We start from the raw sequence: 19952 nt of genomic DNA, 5'->3' as shown, positions 1-19952 counted from the left end.
GACCCGGAAGCTGTACGCCGGCTCCCTCGGCCAATAAAGCAAGATGAGCGCCGCAACCCCAGAGTCGGTCACGACTGGACCTAATGGTCAGGGGTCCCTTTACCTTTATTGCTAAAGAACAGAATTTCCCTCGGAAAGGGGTGGGGCAAAAAGGGGAAAGCGCTCAGACAGGGGTGGTTGCCCAGGGCACAAAATTTCAACACCCAGCATTGCCTCAATACAGTTGTGCGCTTCCATCACTGGGCTCCAGTGAAAACAGAGGAAGTGACCTCTCCAGCAAACCAGGAAGTGACCTCTCCAGACAACGTAAACAAATCTTCTTATCACTGCGGCTGCAATCTCCTGGGTGATGCAGACACCGTTAGGCAGCTGAATGCGCATGCATACTCCTGTCCGTTTTCCTCCCCTGCTCTCCGCTGCCCTGGGCAACATGCAACCCACGCTACACCACTGGGTGGACTCATCTGCATCATCTCAGCATCATCAAATGCTGCATCATCTCAGCATTTGACTCCATTCCCTCCCTCTCATCCCCTCTTATTATTATAATACCTTATTTGATTCCATCCCAAGTCTGGCAAATAGGGCAACTTCTTCACTTGGATGATGCTGTCGTAGAGACTAGGCTGCAAACTCTGGGCCACCATGTTGGCAAGGATGACGGCCACCATCATGGGCAGGATGTGGGAGATCTGACCTGTCAGCTCAAAGCAAATCACTGCTGTGGACACCGTGTGGCTCACTGCACCAGTCAAAGCGGCAGCTCCTTTTCCCAATTACAGGACATGGAGAAAGAGCGGGTAAGTTAGCAGGACCATCCGTAGCTTAGATTGAGATTTCAACCTAAGGAAAAAGGGATGTGGACTTACCAATCACGGCATAACCTCCAGGTAAGATTTTGTAAACAATGTCATCGAAGACAATCCCATCAGGAAAAAACCAGGCCATGATTTCACCAACCAAGCGTCCAAAGGCAGCCCCTATAAGCCATCATGAGATCACTGGTTAATACAAGATCAACAAAACAAATTTCCCCTCCCTGCCTGCATAGCTGTTCTGCGTCTAAGTGTGTTCTGCTAACAATGTACAAGAAAATATTGAGCAGTTAATGAGTCCCACTAGTAGAAGGCAGCAGAAGGTCTTCCATCAGCACAATTGAGCTTTTCCCTCCTTCTCCTCCCTCTGTGCCTCCCCCCCCCACCACAAATTAGCCCTGGGGTGTTGGGGAAACCCCCAGAACAGCCAGAGGGTGGTTCTCTAATACCCCAGAAGAAGAAGAAGAGAAGAGGTCATCCCATCTGGCAAGCTGAAAGACTTGAGCTGACAGAATGATCTTCTAAGTCCTGTGTTGAATTTCCCACTCTGCCTCAGGATTTGCTAGCAGGCGTCATAATTGATACTTGTGTAATATAATAGATGCACACAGGGCTTGAGCAAACTAACCCACACTTTAAATTTTAAAACTGTACGTCTGCAGAGGAAGAACAATAAGCTTACTGCTGCTCCTTTGGCTCAAGAGGTCTATACTTCAGCTCAAAGGAAGAGCTAGCTTTTCGTTTCTATCTTCCTATTCTGACCACTAGTAAGTTTTCTTATTGAAGGAAGGTATTGTGTTGGAGCCACATGAACAGGAGTGGTGCAGCCCAGCATTTGTGAGTTGTAGGAAGTGGCTAGAGCATGAGAAGGAGCCGGGAGTGAGAAGCCGGCTATGAGCTGATATGTCAAGGGATTCCCTAATGGGGACCAGAAGGAGAACCAGGGTCCCAATCATTTCAAAGAAGCACCATCCAACGTCAATTTGCATCTCTGAGCAGATCAACACCATACATTTAAAGCACATTCAATGGCACTTTTAAAGCATAGTTTTCCCCTCACAGAGCTACAGTTCCCAGCACCTTTAACCAACTATAGTTCCTGTTAAGTTGTGGGTGAACATATCAGACGACACAGCGATTCTTCAAACAGCTCTTGTTTATTCACAGAACAGAACTGAACTGAAGGGTTCAGCCAGCCTGCTTATATAGAGCTCCACTAGAACGCAACAGTAACCATTTTCTGTAACTATCCAATCACTGAACGTCACTTTCAATCCCTTATTTGCATATGTGGACCTGAGTGAAAACTATCTACAGTAACCCCCTGCTGGCCCAGGGTGAGAACTTCAGTACATAACAGTTCCAAGCATTCTTTTTTTTGGGGGGGGGGTGTCACGTGCATCAGAGGTGCTTTAAACATCTACCTTCGTTCAGTTCTCTCCTCTCTCTCAATCCCAGCCTCTGAAAAATTCCCCTCTGAGGAAAATACAGAAACTCACCCAGCACAAACACAGGCATGAAGCCTCCGCAAGGTATCGGCATGGTAGTGGCAACGACAGACATCCAGAACTAGGATAGAGGGGACAGGCAGCAATAGTTAGTGTGTGGCACTGGTGGCGCCTCTCTCACAGCTCCACTGAACTTACTCAGAGATGGACCAAGAAGATGACAGATGTAGGGAAGGAGCAAAGGAGTTGGGGGAGCATAAAATCCACAAGGGCAGTTCAAGCAAGCCAGCCGCGTCCCCTAGGGTGGCTGACTGCCCAGGACAGGGATGGTCAACCTGGCTCATCACTACCACCTTCCCTGTCCCTTCTCAGTCTCAGTGTCTAGTCTGGTTAAAAAGGAAGGAAGCGTTCATATAGGTATTCTGGAATTTTGTGCTTCTGTGCAAACAGTGGCCACCCCAAAAGCAGACCTGTGTATATGAGCGCACAAAGAATAAGCTTGTTAATTTTTTAGCTGTTTTGAGTACGTTGAGCTGGTCTCTCTTGCCGGAAGTATCACATTTTGACACCTGTCCCCTCCCCCCAGTGTGTAGATCCACCATGGGGCTGGTGCAGAGGTGCTGGGAAAGAAATAAAGGGGGCTTAATTTTGGAAAGAGGATGATGGGGAATGGGAGGGGAGAGTCAAGAGTTTATACCTACAGTTCTTTGAACCTTGCTCTCTGGGAGTCTATGGCATTGTTAATGCATTAGCTGCCTGCAGTAGCTGCTCTTTTTGCCCCCTCTTATATTCTGTTTGTTGCGGAATTGTAAACAAATAAAATATTACAAAGGCACCCTAAGGGTTCTGTGCTCTCTCTCTCTCTCTCATCTAAACGAAACCCCATAAGCACTGCCCCCAGAATTTTCCACTGCTCAGAAGTAGGAAACATGTAACTACATTTTTTCCTATAGGACTTTCATTAAGCTATGGAGGAGGGAGGACTTCACGGAACTGCAGGCAGCCCAAGAGACATATTTAGGTTAATGCTAGCAAAGTGATTTCTAGTTGATGGTACAAAAGCACTGCACCTAATGGAGAGTATTCACCATTAAAATTCATAGAGGAGAATTTTGTGGCGCAGGGAATAATTTTGCGTCTGCATGAAGCCAGTCTCATTCAGTAAGCCTCCCTAATATGCGTAGGTAGGAAAATTATATAGGTGCTCATTGTGTAGATTGGTTGATACTTTCAACTTCAATACTTGCTATAGCACAAGAGGCTATTTTCTGCCACCCACAAGATGGAGCAGACTTTTCCTGCATGACTGGAACTCGCAGGGAGACAGGTTTTGGCTAAATATCAAGAGAAGCAGCATGGGAGCAAGAGCGAATCAGCAGTGGAATGATTGCCTTGGGAAGAGGTACAGTAGGCTCTCTCAGAGATATTTTAGCAGAGACTGGAAGGGATGGTATAATTTCATCCTGCATTGAGTAGCAGGTTAGATCAGGTGATGGACCATGCCTATGATTCTGTGAGCCAGCTGATAAATCTCCAGTAAGGCAAATAAAACCTCAAACACTCTCCGTGAACATTATGCAGAATATCTGCCTTCATGGCTATTGCCAGCCATGTAAAAGTAGGGTCCCCTGGTGCTTATCATCTATGGCTCCCAGTGCTACATAAAAGAGATGTCAGCTCCAAGGAAGACTTAACATTGCTGCCAGGTGAGCAGCTCTTAAGTAACCTAATCGTTGGCATTCTGCTGCAAGCTATGAGCAGATTCAAGGTTGATTTTCCAGACTATTGGAGGTATAGTGTTTTGTGTGCTTGTGCATTCAACACAGTCCCATGGGTGAGGAAGTATAGTTCCCCTGAGCTTTTGAACCACTTATTTCATTGGCACTATAGCACCTTTTAATGCAATTCCAAAGGGAGGATCACATCCCACCAACTACCACATCCATCTTCTTCCCCTACTCTGGCTGCAGGACAGATTGAATAAAGGACACACTGTATTCAGGTTGTTTCCACACCAGGGCCCCTTAGTGCCCCTGAGGCATTGCTTTTCAGCAACCACATGGAAGCAGAATTAACCTAGTGATTATACACAGCACTTTATACTGGACTATATTCTCCATGGGGACGTGGGTGGCGCTGTGGTGTAAACCACTGAGCCTTGGCTTGCCGATCGGAAGGTCGGCGGTTCAAATCCCCGCAATGGGGTGAGCTCCCGTTGCTCGGTCCCAGCTCCTGCCAACCTAGCGGTTTGAAAGCACTCAGTGCAAGTAGATAAATAGGTACCGCTCTGGCGGGAAGGTAAACAGCGTTTCCGTGCACTGCTCTGGTTTCGCCAGAAGCAGCTTAGTCATGCTGGCCACATGACCCGGAAAAAATGCGGACAAACGTCGGCTCCCTCGACCAGTAAAGCGAGATGAGCACTGCAACCCCAGAGTTGTTGGTGACTGGACTTAACTGTCAGGGGTCCTTTACCTTTTTTATATATTCTCCATGACAATCTCGGAATGCCCCATCCCATATGGGCAAGTTCTCCTTATGTATAGTCAGAAATAAGTTATGTTCAACTACGCTCCCGCGTCCTTTAATTAGTGGCTTCCCACTTTCTTTTGAATGGTTATGATAAAAGATTAATTGAGTAATTAAAGTTTCAGGAAGGGACCCATTAAAGGGCAATGGCTGCAAATGAACAGGAAGCAACTAATTGGCCACTTTAAAATAAAGGGCTACCAAAATTAAGCTACTAATTAAAGGGGTAATAGCCTGAAAAGCTTCTATAGCACTTGACAAGTCTATACTCGATAAGGCTAGCACTGCAATTGTACTTTAAAAAGAAAAAAATGAGCCTGAAAAAAAGGCAGACGGATATCACAGAACACACTGGGATGCAATTCTTTGACAATGACACTATCCGGATTGTCCATACCAGCTAAGTGAACAGACATTATCCCTATTCCAGACTAAGTGGCTGATGTGAAAGAAAACCCCATTATCCCTGAATGTTCTGGGGTGAATCAGGGTTTCTCATCCACTACATTAAACTCTCTCCAATAAAACCTCTTCAGTTGGCCTGGTCCAAAAGAACATACCAATTGCCTTGGAAAATAATGAGCTGTTTCTCTGAGGACTTTACAGTTCGCTGCTCCCGCTAAGGGAAAATAGCTGCAAGGGGCTAGGAGGAAGCAATCCACATTCAGCGCAGTCAGGTGGGCTCCCTACCTTCATGACGAAGAAGAGAAGAATGATGACAAACACACTGACTTTGGGATGGATCCAGACTGCAGATCTCCCCAGGATCTGGGGGTCCCCTGTATGCTTTACCCAGGTGAAGTTATCAAAGAGGCTGCTAATGGCTTCTCTGGGCATCAGCTGCAAGGAGAGACAAGGCAATGAGGGACTAGGCTTTCGCCACAAAGGGAACAATATTCTGTTTGGAAATGTGTGTATTAGGTGTTGAGAAACCAGGGGTTGGGTGGGGTGGGTGGAGGCTCTTTGTGATGAGGTAAAACAAAATTCAGCAAGGACTGATATTTGTGATCTGCGTAAGTTATACAAATTGAACAAATAGGCTTGCCTGGCCTTATTTTGCTTCGTGTCGCCTCTGAGGTTTCATGAGAAATTGCCTGCACACTTTCAAGCACATCTTCGCAACCATTAAGAGCTAGGAAAATATTGCATTGGCTTGTGAGTTTTTGTCTTTCCTAATGAAACCTGAGAGACTCAGGAAGCTGGATTCTGTCGCCAGTACCACTCTCTGCAGGTCTCTGTACTCCAATGAAATCATGGCATACACAAAGCCCTGCTTATATCTGGATGTGAATTGCAGAGGCTCTTTCTGCACTTTCAGAAACAATTCTATCTTCGACATCCTCCTGTTCAGTTTGTTCTTATAAATACCTCTTCATGCAGCTGAGAGGTTACAATTGTTCAGAAACCAAAAGGTTTGCAAGGAGGAAATCCAAGCTGTGTACACTCACTAATTTTGCATCCATTGTGCCCCCACCAATGGCTTGGGAAGTGGTGTACATGCAGCATACTCTGTGTATTGCCTGTTGCTTCTTATGAAATACTGTGTTTTGGTGACACTGCCCCCAAACTAGCTTCGAACTGACAAAAAGAATGACGTAGCTATGTTTTAAGCCAGTAGCATGTATAAACTCTTTATATAATCTATACAGAACATTGAACAATATGAAATATATGAAATATGCACTCTCTGCAAAACCAAATAAACAGAAATCTTATAAATCTATATGACTTGTTTTCACCAGATAAGAATCTGACCCATTGCTTCTTTCAGAGACTTGCATAGTCTACAAAGACTTTCAGAGACTTACAGTGGCGTAGCGTGGGTTGTCAGCACCCGGGTCAAGGCAAGTAATTTGCGCCCCCTAACCTGTGGATTTGTGCCCCCTAACCCATGGATTTGCGCCCCCTAACCCTAGCCCCCAGATGTTGCGCCCGGTGCGGCCGGCACCCCCCTGCACCCCCCACGCTACACCGCTGGAGACTTATAAGACTTATGTTTATTTGGTTCTATGTTTTCATGAGAATCCATCTAGAGTGCACATTTTGTGACTTTCATAGATTTATAAGATTTCTGTTTATTTGGTTTTGCAGAGAGTGCATATTTCATATATTTCATATTGTTCAATGTTCTGTATAGATTATATAAAGAGTTTATATTGACATCGCATTGTCACTTGGTCATTGTGTTGCCTTGGATATTAGTGATGATTGTTTGCAACATGGGGTTTAATTGTTTGGTTACTTATTGCCTTATAGGAAAGACAAGATCCTCCATCTTCCTTTTACTCCCGGGGCGAATCTTCTTCAGGGCCAGATTCCTTCACAAGCCAGCCTCCCAAGGGCCACATAGCAGCAGCGGCCAGTGTCAGAGCCCAAAGTGGGCCACGCAACAGATTGGATCTTTGTACAGTGGGCTAGGTACAGCCACAGGTTTCTACGCACATCCCACATGGACTTCTTTCCATGCACAAGATGCGCCATCAAGGGCACATTTCAGCCACAGCAAAGTGCTCTGGGGACTGCGCCAGTGGGAGGTGGGGGAGGGGTGTGACTTGAGGGCCAGACATATAGGCCCTGAGGGCCACATTTGACGCCTGGGCCTAAGGTTCCCTAACCTGTCTTAGTCAATGCAAGGTAGGATGGGATTACTACTACTTTCCTTCTCAGCATGCACACAAAACAGAGAGGAATGGTGCTAGTTCACTCCCCAACGGAGTGACAGCACAATCAGTAGAGAAGTGTTTTCCCCCCTGCAGCTGATGGAAGCTACTGCTGTTGGAAAACGAGGCACAGGCAAATTCTAGGTTGAGAAAACTGTACCCCTCATTCTGTGAAATAGGCTTTAGGCATTTATGGACCTATAGCAATATTCTCACCTCTCCAGCCATAAACTGCCCGAAGCCTGGGGGGAATGTCAAGGACGCTATCACAAAGGTTATAACCCCTGGATATATAAGGCGGCTAGAATAGAAAGAAACAGAAGTTAAGGGCCAACATACATCAAACCCAGGAAAACTGCTGCAAAATCGAACCAGAGAGCAATTCTGCCCTCGCCTCGCCTAAGCCCAATGAACTCTGTCAGGGTCTCTAGCCTGACTTCAACAATATCTGCTTTCTGCAAAGCAAGAAGGCATTGTGGTATTTAAGTTGGCAGCCCCCTTAAACTTATTCCAAAAGAAAAGCGACAGTCATGAAAGGCCATTGTTCACTTTTCACATTTAAGAGCAGTTCCTGCACCATGTTTTGCCTGACCAATACAGTTTGCCTTAAAATGAAAATCCCGATCTTCCCTATAAAAAGTCAATGCAGCACCGGGTCTTTTCAGATGCTGCTGCTGAACATTCACTTCACAGCGGCTCCTACTGGCTGGGCTTTAGAGCAGGGTCATTGGTACAGTGGCTGGGTAGGTCCTGCTGCCATTATTCTTGAGCAAAGGAGGAGAATAACTCTATAAAAGCATACTCACTATTTGGTTAGAAATTGACTTAGAGCCGTATGTCGACGTACACACAAAACCACCTGCCGATTGAAGTAAACAAAAAACGCTCCAAGGAACCCAGAGCAGATCCTACAGCAAAAGAATTTTTAAAAAAATAGATAAATGTGGGCATTGCCAACTTTTGAAAATTGTCTGTGTATGGATTTATATAAGAAGAGCCCCATTGGATCATGTTTGGGGCCCGTATGAACCACAGGACCCTCTTCCCCAAAGCCTAACTTTATTCTTTAAGCAAGGATAAGCATAAAAGTTTGGGTTGCGGGTGGCGCTGTGGGTTAAACCACAGAGCCTAGGACTTTCCGATCAGAAGGTCAGCGGTTCGAATCCCCAAGACGGGGTGAGCTCCCGTTGCTCAGTCCCTGCTCCTGCCTGCCTAGCAAGCCGCATCCACAAAAATGCCCGCCTAGATGCCATTCAGGGGCGCTGCTCTTTTCCTTTGCATCTGGCCACCTTGCAGGAATAATTTCTCATGAGAAAAATATGACAATGTTTCTATTCTGAACTGAGTCATTCAATGGCTGCTGGAAGCACTGCAGTGAGGTTTTTTCCCTTTTGCTGAATGCTGTTGTGTCTAACCCGGATCCTCCAGAGAACTCTAAGCAAGCAGTAGCTCTGCTTTATACAGAGAGTTTTCAACCGGGGGGGGGGGGGGCGCTCGCCTTGCATCGTTTTGCATCACAATTACCCATGTCCCTTTGGGCTTACCCTATTACGGCAAAAGCTGGCAGCTCCTGCAGGTCAAAGGGGAAATCCATGCGGAAGTTGGTTCTGAAGAGGGCTGTGATGGTGACTGTGAAGCAGGGATGAGAAAGACAGGAGGAATTACGACCGTGGAAAAATAGAATGCGAGAGAATTTTAAATGTGCACTACAGAAAGCAGGAGCCCCGGGGGTGGCGGAAAGCCTAGGAAAATATGGGATATCAATGCGCAAGCACAAGGGACAGCAAGGAAGCATCACAGAAGCCTTCCTTTCAGCACTGCCACAGTTCTTAGCACCCCACTTGAAAAGACTTGGTAATGCGGATGTTATTTTGATATGTTTTGGGATGGGCCTGGAATACTTCTAGCCTCAAGAGCACTTCATTAAGAAAAGGTTTTGTTGTTGCTGTCATCAGGAAGTGGTTCTGGCTCACAAGCAGCACCAAATGGTATATAGTATTTTGATTTGGCATCCTCACACATTTTTCTCTTTCAGTTTAACAGGAAGAGGGAAGCAGCTGCCCTTTCAAAAATTCTTCATCCTGTTTGCTGTTGTTTTGGTATGAATTCCTGCATCGTCCCAGAAAAGTCCAATACTGAACCCACTTGAAAATCCCCTCTTGAAAATAGCCTGAATATCAAAGGCAAGCAAACTAGTAGAAAAATATCTGTGGCCTCCAAGAACACCACAGCACAGCAATGAGAAAACTGGAGGCAGGTTGAATAGAGCTGACAATGTTTTAACAGTGGAGGCAGTCATGGTTTCATACCACTGTTCCTGTTTGTAATGTGAACCAATGTTCTAGCCAGTGCAGGTTTCGCAATTGTTTAGCAAGGCAGTCAAAGCAATCAGCTCCATATATGCATGAAACTATCCTGAGGATGAGGGACGCGGGGGGCGCTGTGGGTTAAACCACAGAGCCTAAGACTTGCCGATCAGAAGGTCGGCAGTTCAAATCCCCGCGACAGGGTGAGCTCCCGTTGCTCGGTCCCTGCTCCTGCCAACCTAGCAGTTCAAAAGCACGTCAAAGTGCAAGTAGATAAATAGGTACCGCTTCAGCGAGAAGGTAAACGGCATTTCCATGCACTGCTCTGGTTCGCCAGAAGCGGATTAGTCATGCAGGCCACATGACCCGGAAGCTGTACGCCGGCTCCCTCGGCCAATAAAGCGAGATGAGCGCCACAACCCCAGAGTCGGCCACGACTGGACCTAATGGTCAGGGGTCCCTTTGCCTTTACCTTTATCCTGAGGATGATGTTTCTGACCAGGGGTGCCAACTTGAATACAATTTTGGGGAGGGGGCAAGTAAACCCCACCCCATGTAATCGATCACACACCCCATTCAAATATTTTATTGGGGGTGACGAAGCTCCCTCGGCCCCTAGGAGTTGGCTCCTATGCTTCTGCCTGTGATGTAGATGAATGTAAGAACTGGAAGAGGGAGCAGGTAGCAACTCACAGCACTAGAACAGCATGCTAAAAGGCTTCACCTGACTCTCTCCCTCCATCCCTACAACCTTGAAGAAGTCGCATGTGCAGTGACACCCTTGGGATGGAGGAGGACGTACAGTCAGAGCAGAGACTAGGAAGGAAGTCAATCCTCGAATCCTACCTGCATCTTTGTTCCAAACAGCAAAGACTCGGAAAACAAAGGCACTGAATGTAGCCGCAAAAAATCCACGCCAGTAGTTACGAACTGCAAAGTAGGTGGAAGTTACTTCGATGCTGAAGAGCACACCTATGAGGAAGAAGGACGTTCTCAGCAATGCGTAACAGCTCCTCTCCCCAACCGCAACCTGCTCCCAAAGTCACTTGAGAATACCTTGACTTCTACTCCCCCAGCGCATGAATTAACAGGAATTTGCAAAAGTAGCAGAAAGAAAAGAACAGCAGGGTTGTTGTGTTTGAACTGTTTCACCTTAACTCGGTTTCCTTCAGCTAAGGCTAAGCATGAGCAAAAAGAAACAATTCCCAATTTCAACAGCACATGGGTTTCCAAACTTTCTGCTTTGAGGAAACCATCTCTATCTCTGCTGAGGGAACCCTGTGCATTGCAGAGGATTTGCGGATCATATTCTGTGCATGACTTCACATGAAATTACGGACAGTGTTGGTCTTTGCTGTGTGAACTGAAAGTCCTGGAAAACTCTATAATAGTGAAACAAGCTGTTTTCCAGGGAAGCTCGTCCACCATTACAGATGGTCTCATTGAGGAACTATCGATAAACTTCCAAGAAAATGGCAGAATTCCCCAGAAAGAAGTTTGGAAACCGCTAGCTCAGTGGAGTGGGAACTGCTTCCCAATTGCTTTCTTTCCATACTGGTACACTAATGGGTGCTTCTCTGAACTACAGCATTAGCCCTGGACACACGATTCCAAGGTAAGTGTTTGGCTGGAATGGTATGAGCCAATATGGAAACAGCTTCTGTGTTGCCAGGGTAGAGGGTGTGCTGGCCAGTTATCCAAAACCAAATACTTAAAAATACACAACTAGAGAAGAAGGTAGATTGGGGTCTACTGGTAGATCCCTGGGTGATCTGCTGTAGCTCAGGAATGGTTTCTGACTCCCAACTGTTTAACAATGGCAGGAGCAACATGGCTTTCCCCACATAAATTAGGTTGCTGAAATGAAGAAGAAGAGTTTGGATTTGATATCCCGCTTTATCACTACCCTAAGGAGTCTCAAAGCGGCTAACATTCTCCTTTCCCTTCCTCCCCCACAACAAACACTCTGTGAGGTGAGTGGGGCTGAGAGACTTCAGAGAAGTGTGTCTGGCCCAAGGTCACCCAGCAGCTGCATGTGGAGGAGCGGAGACGCGAACCTGGTTCACCAGATTACGAGTCTACCGCTCTTAACCAATACACCACACTGGCTCTCAAAAAGAAAGCTAACCAGGAGCGGTCTTTTGTGTGAGATAAGGATGTCCAGTTCCAGTATTGAAAAGCAAATTCCTACGCCTAGAGGCACCCTGTTTTTTGATTCACCTGTGTGTGTCTCGCACATGGTAGACCGTGGGTTTCTAGTTTAACAAAAACAACAACCAAAGAGTCCTAACAAACCTGGAATCTGCCTGCCTGCATTAGAAAATGGAATTTAGAAGGTGGGTTATACTTTGGGCTGGGTGGGGAGGAGGAACGATGCAATGTTTCTAGCGAAAGTTAGACGACAGCCAGCATTCACTTGCCTCCCAGTGGTGTCCCGAAACAGCAGCCAACCCCTACTGCACATCCCACAGTCAGGACATCGGTGTAATAATATGGCTGCTACTGGTGGAAGAGACATGAGCGAGAGAAAGACAAAGACACACAGAGACACACAAAGTGAGACACAGAAGCAGAGAAAGGGAAGAATGAGTGACAGAATTGGTAGCTAGTGTCAAAGAATGATCAATACCGTAGATGTTATCTAACAACGCACACGGAACCCACTGGAAGATCCTGTACAGTGGTACCTCTGGTTACGTACTTAATTTGTTCCGGAGGTCCGTTCTTAACCTGAAACCGTTCTTAACCTGAGGTACCACTTTAGCTAATGGGGCCTCCTGCTGCCACCGCGCCGCTGGCGCACAATTTCTGTTCTTATCCTGAGGTGAAGTTCTTAACCCGAGGTACTACTTCCGGGTTAGCAGAGTCTGTAACCTGAAGTGTTTGTAACCTGAGGTGTTTGTAACCCGAGGTACCACTGTATATGCCAAGAGTTCCCACCTCATTTCTCACCAACACACAAGCTTGGGTGCACTTAGCAAGAAGGTGATGTAATACCAAAAGGGATTCATGCAAGAGACAAGGCCTCAGCTCTTGTAAATGCAGAATTCCCCCATCTTTCCAGAGTCACATGTGAATAATGTATTCAGGTGTCAATTGTTCAAGGGGTTAAGAGATGTAGTGTATGTTACAAATTTCACAAATCACACAGCTCCAACCCAGAAGTGTAGGAAACTGCAATGATTTATCAAGTAGATGGTCATGCGTGAAAATTCGGGGCATGTGTCAATGGCTGCATGTAAACGTGCTAGGAAGCTACAATAGGCAGCATCTTCCTAGTGCAGCGCTTGGCACATGTGTAGGATTTCCACAGTTTCCTGCAATAAAACAAGATATGAGCAGTTTGGAGACATTCAATAGAAAATGGCGGAATAGGTGTACAAAGCTTTCCTTGCTTTGTTGAAGTTTGGACAAGGAAAGATGGGGAAGTTAGAGCCACACTCGATGTGCAAAAATATAATATGGTTATGGAACTGTGCTACTTCAGAAGGGAAGTGTGAATATGGAGATACTGAAAAACTCCCGCTCATCTCTATCTGGATAGGCAGTTATGGGAGAAGAATGACAGAAAAGGTAGTAACCCCAGCTGTATCCATGCTAACAATGTTATTTTAAAAGCACCCCAGATTTTCCCCAAGATGCAAAAGAAATGGGGTAGGGGGAAGAGAAACTGTGATTTACTGGAGACACAGAGAGAGCTGGAAAATAGGGACTGTCCCTGAAAAATAGAGGCAGCTAGATATTATTGGCATATGTGATTTATGTCAGTCCCTGAAGGAGCATCTCCACCCCCATAGTCCAGCTCAGACACTGAGGTCCAGCTCCGAGGGCCTTCTGGCAGTTTCCTCTCTGCAAGGTTACAGGGAACCAGGCAGAGGGCCTTCTCGGTAGTGGCACCCGCCCTGTGGAACGCTCTCCCATCAGATGTCAAGGAAATAAACAACTATCTGACTTTTAGAAGACATCTGAAGGCAGCCTTGTTAAGGGAAGTTTTTAATGTTTGATGTTTTATTGTGTTTTTTAAATATTCTGTTGGGAGCTGTCCAAGTTGGTTGGGGAAACCCAGCCAGATGGGCGGGGTATAAGTAATAAATAATAATAATAATAATAATAATAATAATAATAATAATAATAATAATAATAATAATAATTCCCTGCCCAACACATCCTTGCACCAAAGGCACTTTCTATTTCCCACAGGATGTCCCTTCGCTGCATTTTCTGTTTTTCTGTTTCTCTGTTGGGTTACGCGAGGGAAAAGAACCACACCGCAGCACCACGACGGTTGTCAGTTGAGCAAAAAACACGGCTTCCATTCCAGAAACTTCCTCAGTCGGGAGCGGGGGGTGGGGTGGGTAAACACCTGGCATAAATACGGGAATTGCACTTGCCTCCAAGAGGAGCCCCGAAGCAACATCCAACTCCAACTGCGCAAGCCGCCACCAGGAGGTCGAGCTGCCTGTGCACATTCTGGAATAGAGAGCCCGGCCAGAGAGAAGCATGCCAGGGTTAGGAGGGAGCACAGCCACAAGGTTAGTCCTCTCCTTCCTCCCCCTCCTCCTCCGGCACAAAGCAACAGCGAGCAGCAAAACCAGCCTTCTCTCACAGAGGAAGTGAGCAGTGAGCCAGTCACTACACACAGCCAGCACCTACGGTGGCCCCGTTCCTTTCTACGCACCACCAAATACTATATAGCCTATGTGCCAGTTCTCCATACTAGCCTGGCAGTTGTTACCAGCTACTGGAACGGTGTTGCGCAGTCAGCCACCAAGCCAGCCACTGCTACAGAGCTCGAGCCTCTTTAGTCGTTCAGCCAGCGTTGTGCGCAATAAGCTTCCGGAGCCACACCAGCCTCAAAACACAACTGCTTACAACAACCACATTTCTTACTGTAATGTTTATGTGTTGTTATTTGTTTATTTTTAAAAGCCCCCATCCCACCGGACGTCTTGATGCCTGCTGCTAATGCACAAGCCTCGATGAAATCATTTGTGCTTATTTACAGCTGCTCAACCACACAGTATATATGGGTAAAAAGGTAAAGGGACCCCTGACCATTAGGTCCAGTCGTGGCCGACTCTGGGGTTGCAGCGCTCATCTCGCTTTACTGGCCGAGGGAGCCAGCGTACAGCTTCAGGGTCATGTGGCCAGCATGACTAAGCCGCTTCTGGCAAACCAGAGCAGCACACGGAAACGCCGTTTACCTTCCCGCCGGAGCAGTACCTATTTATCTACTTGCACTTTGACGTGCTTTTGAACTGCTAGGCTGGCAGGAGCAGGGACTGAGCAATGGGAGCTCATCCCGTCGTGGGGATTCGAACCGCCGACCTTCTGATCAGCAAATCCTAGGCTCTGTGGTTTAACCCACAGCGCCACCCGCGTCCCATATATATGGGTAGCAGTGACCAAAGTTTGGACCTTGTGCGCCAAAATACAAAACACTATTTCTGGGCAAAAGAAAGTGAAATTGTGCCGGTGTACGTTGTTTTATGTACGATCCACCCGTTTTGCAAAATTTCGCTTTCAAGATTCAGGCTTGCAAGAATGCGGATACATGTTTTTACAAGGTCAGGTGTTGAACAGGACAAGTAGAGCGATGTGTGAGGAATAGGAGGATGTGCAGATTATCATAGGCTCATCCCCAGCTATCAGGAGCCCTGTTCAAACCCTCTTTGATTTCTGATCCTTTGACAGAAGTCCTTTTAACTTTTTCAGCAAATGGTCTAGAAACTGGCAATTTGGTTTACAAATAAGCTGTGGTTTTCGGGGAGCCAAGCTTTGCTTCCGATATTTTAGGATTGGTTGTTTGTTTTTGGTTTTTTTAAAGAAGAAAATAGGGTGACTCTACAATCAGGCATGGAGTGGTTTTAACTTCCAAAGCTTTTTGGGTTCATGATTCTTGGAGGGTTCCTCTGTATTTTATTTTATTCTAACGGACATCTAAACCTGCCAATTGCTGTCATTTCCCTCTTGCCAGCTAGTTTAGAATTATTCTGTTTTTTATTCATTCTGGTCCTGCCTTCAATATTCTGGGTCTCTGAGGCTCCCCCTCCCCCTTTGACAGCCTCCATCACAGACCAGATGGAGCATGCAGAACACTTACCTCATACACACCGCAAAAGATGGACATGAACTTGCTCAGGACGGCAGCACAGATGCTGGCAATATGCACAAAGGGGCCCTGCGGAAGGAAGGAAGGAAGGAAGGAAGGAAGGAAGGAAGGAAGGTAGGTTGAGGAGCATCATTCAATTCAGTTTTATGCCAAAAAAGTAGCAAAGATTCTGCCTCTCCTATCTGTTTTTATCACTCCCAGACCCACCAACATCTTTGTAAGACTCTCTCATGCCACTGAAAAGGCACACTTTCGAAATCTACCTTTAGGCAGCCCATGCGTGGCTGGCAAGATCATAAATGTAATCAAAATGACAAGGTGAGTTAAAAGGTCCTTAATGGGAGAGGAAGAAGGTTAGGTTTGTGTCTCCCTCTGGAGCCTGAGAGAGAGGCCTCCAGTCGAAGGATCGGCTGCTTATTATTTCAAAGCAATGTGTGAGCATCAGCCTTCCCCACCTCAGAAGCTCCTGAGTTACATGATAAAGCTCACATAATGTTGTATTTTAATCTTGTTTTTAAGTTGTATTCATTTAACTTGTTTTTATTATTGCTTGTTAGCCGCCCTGAGCCCGGCCTTGGCTGGGGAGGGCGGGGTACAAATAATAATAATAATAATAATAATAATAATAATAATAATAATAATAATTATTATTATTATTATTATTATTATTATTATTATTATTATTACCACCTGCCCTGTTCTTTCTCCCCAGCCCTCCTCCTCCTGGCCCTGTCCTCATTAGGACTGCTCCATCTTCCAACTTTACCTTCTACCTGCCTCCTTCCCCAGGAGGTTGGACTAGATGACCCTTGTGGTTCCCTTCCAATCCTATGGTTCTGCCTGATGACCCTACAGCCACTACACCCATCATTCCCCATGCCCCTTCCTAGGAGCTTGACCAATGGCAACTCTTCTGCCTGGACTGCCTCCCCCTCTAAGAAATTAGAGTGGCTGAGTTAGCCACCATCAACCTCCTAAGGCAATAGGAAACAGACGGCCACAAGTGAAAACTGCAACAAAATGTTGCAGTGTGGGGTGCCGCTGTTCTGTATCCCAGCTTTCTCATTCTGTTCTCTCTTCCCCAATAGCTGGACAGCACTCTGTGGCCACTAAGCACCCTCAGTCCTCAATGGGCTGTTTTGGGTTCCCCTAACAGAACATCTTTCACTTTAAAAACAGGCGTACCTTGGTTTTTGAACAGCTTAGTTCATTAACAACTTGGAATTTGAACGCCACAAACCCGGAAGTAGGTGTTCCAGTTTGCGAACTTTGCCTCAGAAGCCAAACGTCTGGTGTGGCTTCTGTGGCTTCCGAATAGCTGTAGGACACTCCTGCAGCCAATCGGAAGCCGCGCCTTGGTTTCTGAATGTTTCGGAAGTCAAACAGACTTCTGGAACGCATTCTGTTTGAAAACCAAGGTACAACTGTATATGTTTCTATTTTTGCAAACCTCAGGGTTTCCCCAAGCCTGAGAATACTTCCCTTATGTGTAGGTGGTGCTGTCTGAGCTTCGTAAGCAACAGCACTCATAGCCTGAACATCAGAAATAGAGGTGATGGGGATGAAATCTGCCTCCCCAGCACTAATAATAATAATAATAATAATAATAATAATAATAATAATTGCATACCACCATATACCTGCAGGTCTCAGGGCAGTTACAACATAAACTCACAACATAAAATCACAAAATAAAAACAAAAACAACGCAGTAACCTCTCTCCTCCCCAACACATTTTAAAAAGGCATTGGACGTCAATCAGCAAAAGGTCTGGTTAAAGAGGAACATTTTTGCCTGGAGCCTAAAGGTGTATAATGAAATTACACCCCATGCCTTCTGCGACTTGCCCTTTTCCCCTCCCCAAGCCCCGGCGGTGCTCACCTCTTTCCCGACAGGTATCCCACTTCCTAGGCCAGCTGTCAGGCTTACAACTTTGGCCACAAAAGCTTTGGGTGTGAGGTATTCCTTGAGGACGACTCCCCGCATAATGGTTTTCAGCTCAGGGATCCCGGAGCCTGAACAAAGCAGAAAGGAAAGGTGAGGAATTGTGCCACAGAAGAGACCCAGCGCAGAGAGACTGTGGCTCAAACTACTGGTGACAAACACCTGTTAGCTGAAAACAAGGTTGGCTCCTTTTGCAAAGAAAGCAGGGGGTTCTGAACAAACCCTATGTGGGGAGCCAAATTCTTCCCCCTCTCTGTAACTAATCTCCCCCCATGGTCCCTCTTCTGATGTCATCCCCCTCACCCCACCCCAATCTTCTGGGAGGAAAATGCCTAAGGGAATTAAGAGGCAAGAGCAGAAAATATCAGCTCCCTCTGGCGATGCTCCCTTCTTGCTCTAAAAATGGGAGTCGGGGGGAGACTGCATACATGACTGGGGCAAGCCTAGGCTTAAAAGAAATGGATTTGTTGCTGTGGATAATCTAAGGGCCCCTCCAAACTGGTGTTTTATTGCAGGTATATTTTCTGCAACATGTTCTTAACATAGTAACAGTGCATTGGCAGTGGGTTTATTCTGTTTTATAGTATAATAATAATAATAATAATAATAATAATAATAATAATAATATATACCCTGCCCACCTGGCTGGGTTTTGAAATGCTTCAATAATAATAATAATAATAATAATAATAATAATAATAATAATAATAATAATAATGTATTATTTATACCCCGCCCATCTGGCTGAGTTTCCCCAGCCACTCTGAGCGGCTTCCAATCAAGTGTTAAAAACAATACAGCATTAAATATTAAAAACTTCCCTAAACAGGGCTGCCTTCAGATGTCTTTTAAAAAGAAGATAGCTGCTTATTTCCTTCACATTTGAAGGGAGAGCGCTCCACAGGGCAGATGCCACTACTGAGAAGGCCCTCTGCCTGGTTCCCTGTAACCTCACTTCTCGCAATGAGGGAACCGCCAGAAGGCCCTTGGTGCTGGATCTCAGGCTGAATGATGGGGGTGGAAACGCTCCTTCAGGTATACAGGTATACAGGTATAATATGCTACCATGTTATTGATTTCTGGAGGAGCGATAGCACAACAAAGAAGGGACAAAAAAATAAACTAGAATGTTTGTGATGTGGAAAGTGACGGAATTCCAGCAGGAAGTTAAAGTTATGTCCTGACTAGAAATGAAGCAATGCACACCGTCCAACTTTTTCAGATTAAAAAACGGGACACAAGTATTCAAGGATTAACTCCTGGGCAAGTCACGTAATTCACGCTGCAATCACAACCCCCAAAGTGCTTTAGGGGGCAAGACTGCGGCGTGAGAGCGCGTAGCACCCTAAATGGCCGCCACGATCTTGCACAATAAAATAGGATTTCCCGTTTTTTCCAGGACACTTGACGGTTATGGCAGTGTGACTGCCACCAAACCTTTGCAGGCACAAACTGCACTGAAAGAGGGGTTGTTTGTGGCCTCCCTGACAGCATCATGAGCACAAATCATCACAAATGCATGTGATGAAAAAGATGTCAGGAGGCGTCCTTAGCCTTAGACAAACAGGCAAATCTTCCCATCCCTTGCTCTCTCTCACCCACAGCCTGCGGAGAGACAAGTTGGCAGAAGAGGGCAGCAAAGAGGATCAGGACGAGGGGGTAGGTCACCCAGGCCAGGTACTGCATAGGGATACTTGGGTGCAGCGAGTTGTACATCCACTTGTAAGCTGTAGTGGGGAAACAAAAACAAACGCCAGCAACTTCAGAACATGAAAAGAATCCAATGAGCAGCGGGAACTCTTGGCATATACAGTGGTACCTCGGGTTACAAAAACCTCAGGTTACAAACACTTCGGGTTACAGACTCCACTAACCCGGAAGTAGTACCTCAGGTTAAGAACTTTACCTCAGGATGAGAACAGAAATTGCGCGGTGGCAGCAGCGGGAGACCCCATTAGCTAAAGTGGTACCTCAGGTTAAGAACGGTTTCAGGTTAAGAATGGACCTCTGGAACGAATTAAGTTCATAGCCAGAGGTACCACTGTATTGCCAGCTGAAGATGAGCTGGTGAAAGACCTACGGCAGTAACATGGCTTATTTTACAGCTCATGAAACTTGAGTTCTTGGCATAGTTTTAGGG

At 46.1% G+C, this 19952-nt stretch overlaps 1 protein-coding gene across 1 annotated transcript in view; it reads right to left on the bottom strand.

Moving 5' to 3' along the window:
• The window catches only part of CLCN1 (chloride voltage-gated channel 1), a 100114-nt gene that overhangs the window by 22168 nt on the left and 57994 nt on the right, over positions 1-19952 (bottom strand). The window contains exons 4-15 of the mRNA XM_083593034.1: positions 19411-19539; positions 17750-17883; positions 15859-15936; positions 14147-14225; positions 10602-10727; positions 8994-9078; positions 8256-8357; positions 7666-7750; positions 5480-5629; positions 2315-2384; positions 870-980; positions 553-766 (exon numbers count right to left, since the gene is read on the bottom strand). Coding sequence (XP_083449160.1) covers positions 553-766; positions 870-980; positions 2315-2384; positions 5480-5629; positions 7666-7750; positions 8256-8357; positions 8994-9078; positions 10602-10727; positions 14147-14225; positions 15859-15936; positions 17750-17883; positions 19411-19539 — 1363 coding nt within the window. The remainder of the gene's footprint in view (positions 1-552; positions 767-869; positions 981-2314; positions 2385-5479; positions 5630-7665; positions 7751-8255; positions 8358-8993; positions 9079-10601; positions 10728-14146; positions 14226-15858; positions 15937-17749; positions 17884-19410; positions 19540-19952) is intronic.

This window comes from Podarcis filfolensis, assembly GCF_964270895.1.
Source record: "Podarcis filfolensis genome assembly, chromosome: 17".
Classification (NCBI taxonomy): domain Eukaryota; kingdom Metazoa; phylum Chordata; class Lepidosauria; order Squamata; family Lacertidae; genus Podarcis; species Podarcis filfolensis.
Note: the sequence above shows the minus strand (reverse complement) of the source record. Positions and strands in the feature narration are given on the sequence as shown.